The sequence below is a fragment of the Alligator sinensis genome, unplaced genomic scaffold (genome assembly GCF_000455745.1).
Source record: "Alligator sinensis unplaced genomic scaffold, ASM45574v1 scaffold1660_1, whole genome shotgun sequence".
Classification (NCBI taxonomy): domain Eukaryota; kingdom Metazoa; phylum Chordata; order Crocodylia; family Alligatoridae; genus Alligator; species Alligator sinensis.
Window position 1 is genome coordinate 359,562 of NW_005843061.1, and position 4,166 is coordinate 363,727.

Genomic DNA, 4,166 nt, shown 5'->3' on the forward strand with positions numbered 1-4,166 from the left:
CTGAAACAGCTGCTGGGAACAGCAGGAGGCGCTTCCCACCCTGTAGGTCACTCCAAGGCAGTGGGCATAGGGCAGGGAGACCACCCCAGGGCTCCTACCTCTCCTGTGAGCAGCTTCAGCAGCGTCGACTTCCCAGCTCCATTAGGTCCCACAAGAGCCACACGCGTGTCCAGGTCGATCCCAAACTCCAAGTTATTGTAGATACGTGGCTGCAATCCGCAGAGACCGAGAGGTCAGGCCTGTCCAGACTGCTCTGGACAGTGCCTGGGGGGGCTGCTGCCCTGCACCTCACACACGGGAACAAAGGCTGGGCATCTCCACGCTACCCAGCTGAGCGAAGCGGCAAACCCCCTACCCCAGCACACTCACCCCGTCTTTGGTGTACTTGAAGCTGACGTTCTGCACCATGATGACAGGAGGAGGGATCTTCCCGCATGGCGGGAAATAGAAGGACAGTGTCTAGGAAGAGAGTAGGCTCACTGGTGAGACGAGGCCCAGGGCAGGGGACATAGCCGCTCCAGGGAGACTGTTCTTCCAGGTGCAGAGGAGCTGCGGCCCTTGCCCCCAGCTCGGATACAGCAGCCTGGGGCCATCGTGGTGCCCAGGCACAGCAGATGACGTTGCAAGGACCCTCAGCAACCGCCCTACACTTTGTTTACCTTGAGCATCAGCCCAGTGCTGGCTGCTCCCCCAATCCCGCTCTCATTGTGGAGCATGAGGGTTTATTCCCCAGGGGCTCCCAGTTTCCACCCAGTGACATTCCTTACTGTGCCTGCGAGAGCCCCACACCCTGTACCCAGGACTAGGTGCCCGGTGAGCCCACCTCCTGCTGGGACACACAAAGGACAACGCAGGGAAGGCCATGCAGTTGTCTGTCACAGATAGCGTGCTGTACACTATGTCCATCCCATGCTCCTGGCCATCCTGCTGGCTGCACTCACTGGCTTTGCTCCTGTCTGCAGTTTGCATGACTTCCCGCCCCAATTTCCAGGGTCTGCCATGAATTTCCCAGCACCCCAACCTACCTTATCATTCACTACCCTCTCCGTCAGCCCTGAAGCCATCATTTTCTGAAGGGTCTTTTCTTTGCTCTGAGCCTGCCGAGCCAGCTTGGCGCTGCCATGACCAAACCGTGCAATGTAATTCTGTAACAGGAGATGCAATTACTGAGCCTGGCAGAGACACTGCACAGAGGCAGTAGATGAGAAATGATCACGGGAGGGACAGTGGTTCTGCATTGGGTACTTCCCAAGCTTTGGGGCTTTGCTGGTTGTCATGTGGGGCCAGGGGAGAATTCTCTCCCCACCTCCTCCCCTTGCTGTTACACGTCAGGGTTTTGAGGGGTTTTTTGCCTTCCTCAGAGGCACTGGTTGTTGTCTGCAGCCGAAGCTGGGGATGGCGACTGGGCTGAGACAGTGCTCCTGCTGGGACTAAAATCTGGAGGTTCTTGGCTGGGGGGGGGTCTTGCCCCTTCATGTTGGGTGAGACCAACATCATGTTTGAGGCCAGGAAGGAATTTTACCCCATGGTCAGACTGGCACAGATTGAGAGTGGGGTCTGCCTTCCTCTGTAGTGGGGGTACGGTCCCTGTCCGAAATCTTTTGAGTGCATATCAACACCTTTTGCAACAGCAGGATGTTGGCCACCACGGTCCCCCCCTTGGTTTACTGGTGACAGGTTCAGGTGTGATGTCTGGTGCTGTGCCAGGGGTGACAGTGTCGTTTTGCTACGACACTGGACAATGGATTTGCCTGGGATGGTTTGGACAGGGATGATCCTGCCTCAGGCAGGTGCTGGACTAGATGTGACCTCTGAAGGTCCCTTCCAGCCCCACCTCTCTACAATTCTATGAACAGAAACCACCAGGTACCTTCATGTGGGCGATCTGATCCTGCTCCCAATGGAAACGCTTCATCTGATTCTCCTCTAGCTCCACACGGGTCTTCACATACTGATCGTAATTTCCCTGCAGAGAGAACGGGACCGCAGCATGTGAGATGCCTTCCAGAGCCCAGCCCCTCAGCTAGAAGCTCAGAGTTCTTGTGGACAGGGGCTGCCCAGGCTGAGCCAACCTACCCTGGAGCCAGGGCGGGGGGGGGTCCTGCTCACCGTGTAATACTTCAGCTTGCGGTTGTGCATGTGGATGATGTTGGTACAAATGCCGTTCAGGAAGTCCTGGGAGTGGGAGATGAGCACCAAGATGCGCTTGAACCTGCAGCATCACACAGAGTTGTCAAAGGCTGGGGAGGACAAGACCACCCCAGGGCAGCCCCACAAGCAGCCAGGATGTACCACAGGTCCCCTGCTTGCGCCCACCACCCAGACAGTGGCACGAGCAGCACTACGAAGGCTTCTGGGAAAGCAGCTGGAGCCAGACATGAACTGCTCCATACAATCAGACAGGGCTCCTAGACCACAGCCCCCTTCCCTCCATGACCAGTGTTATTTAGCCTCTGGGGCACAGGGTAGGACCAGCTGCCTGAAGGAACTGTCCCTGGTAGCACCTGCCGCCCCTGGGCTGAGGCAGGAGGCCCCCAGAGGCCTAGAGCACAGCATCCACCCCCAGCTGTGCTTACGTTTTCAGCTCCTCCTCCAGCCAGACGCAGGCATCCAGATCCAGGTGGTTCGTGGGCTCATCCAGCAGCAGCATGAAGGGCCGGATGAACAGCGCTCTGGGGGGCAGAGGGGGAGGGTGAGGAGGGGCTCCCCGCCCAGCACAGTCACTCCCAGCTCCCCGGAGCTCCGCGACCCCTGCAGCAGCAGCAGCAGCAGCGCAGCGAGGGGGAGCCTGCAGCACAGCTCACCTGGCGAGAGCCACCCGCATCCTCCAGCCGCCGCTGAAGTCCTTCAGCTTCTTCCTCTGCATGGCCGGCGTGAAACCCAAGCCGTGCAGGATCCGCGATGCCCGTGCCTCCGCCTTGTCGGCATCCAGCTCCTCCAGCCGCTCGTACAGCTCCATCAGCTTTTCACACTCCGCTGCCAGGGAGGAGAGACCCGTCAGAGTCTCACCGGAGCCCTCCCCACCCCCCTGCCACGGATGGAGCCTCAGAGCTCAGCCCGCCCAGCACGGCAAGAGCAACTGGGACGGCTCCCCCACACTGCACCGAGCAGCTGCGGAGCTGCCAGAGGAGCCGACTACGGAGCCTGGTGGCTGCAGGGGCCAGGCCCCACCAGCCCAGGGGAAGGTGTGCGACCGCCCCACGAGCAAGCCTGGGGCGAGCAGGGAAGGGGCCTGGTTCACGACCGCTGGAGACTTTACCGTCCTCGTGAGCCAGCCGCTCTGCCTCCCGCTCCAGCATGGCCCGCTCCGTGTCCACCTCCATCACGCACTGCAGGGGGGTCTTCTCGCTGGGCGGCATCTCTCGGGTCAGGTGGTAGATGTCGATGTGCTCCGGGATCGGCACCTCCCGCTTCCCGATGGCCGACAGCAGCATGGACTTCCCTGCGCCCAGGCAGACAAACACGTCACTCTCGGCTCCCCTGGCGATAGACAGGCAGCTCCCCAAAGAAGGCCTGGGGCAGGGGCTGCCTCCAGCGAGCCCTGCAGGCCGGAGCCTTCCCGCAGAGCCAGGCAGCCCACGGGCCCGGGGCGGTCTCCCTCGCCCACCCTGCTCCCAGAAAGAACCGATCCCCATGAAGCACTTCCCATCGACGCCCCAGAGGCTTCCCCGGCAGCAGCAGGGCTCAGTCGCCCCGCGCCCAGCTCCCTGGCTCCTGCTGCACCCCCCACCGCGGGTTTCTGGACCAGCTGTCCCGGCCCCCAGCCCCTCCCCGGCAACCCTGCGCCGGGGGGAGCCGCCCCCCCAGCAGTCGGGGAAGCTGCTCCTCGTCCCTCCTCGTCCCCAGCGTCCAGCAAACAGCGCGTGCCGAGTCCGGATCCCCTCCATGGGCTCGTGCCTGGCCGGCACGGCTCCCCTTCCAGACACCTGGCGCTACGCCGCGCCGCCACCCCCGACTGCCAGGGGGTAGCCGTCCTGCGCCCTGCCGTGCCACGCCGCGCCTCCCGCCTCACCGATCCCGTTGAGCCCGATGAGGCCGTAGCGACGCCCCGAGTTCAGCTCGAGCTTGGTGTCGCTCAGCAGCTCCTGGCCGTGGAAGGTGAGCGAGAGGTTGATGATGTGCACGTCGGTGCTGTTGGGGTGGGAGGCGAGCACGCCCGTCACCGC

The 4,166-nt window shown here is 62.1% G+C and overlaps 1 protein-coding gene across 3 annotated transcripts in view; it reads right to left on the bottom strand.

Annotated features, from left to right (window-relative positions):
• Nucleotides 1-4,144, bottom strand: part of ABCF2 (ATP binding cassette subfamily F member 2) — an 8,241-nt gene extending 4,097 nt beyond the window's left edge. For 2 of the 3 annotated variants that reach the window (XR_003092084.1, XM_014526493.2), the window contains exons 1-9: nucleotides 4,013-4,144; nucleotides 3,260-3,442; nucleotides 2,805-2,976; nucleotides 2,577-2,672; nucleotides 2,110-2,212; nucleotides 1,871-1,966; nucleotides 1,026-1,145; nucleotides 370-459; nucleotides 99-209 (exon numbers count right to left, since the gene is read on the bottom strand). Coding sequence is in view for 2 of the 3 variants with exons in the window: in XM_014526493.2 (XP_014381979.2) it covers nucleotides 99-209; nucleotides 370-459; nucleotides 1,026-1,145; nucleotides 1,871-1,966; nucleotides 2,110-2,212; nucleotides 2,577-2,672; nucleotides 2,805-2,976; nucleotides 3,260-3,434 (963 nt within the window). In the remaining variant the exon portion in view is untranslated. The remainder of the gene's footprint in view (nucleotides 1-98; nucleotides 210-369; nucleotides 460-1,025; nucleotides 1,146-1,870; nucleotides 1,967-2,109; nucleotides 2,213-2,576; nucleotides 2,673-2,804; nucleotides 2,977-3,259; nucleotides 3,443-4,012) is intronic. The other variant, XM_025193516.1, reaches the window with a different exon arrangement.
• Nucleotides 4,145-4,166: the final 22 nt, after the last annotated feature.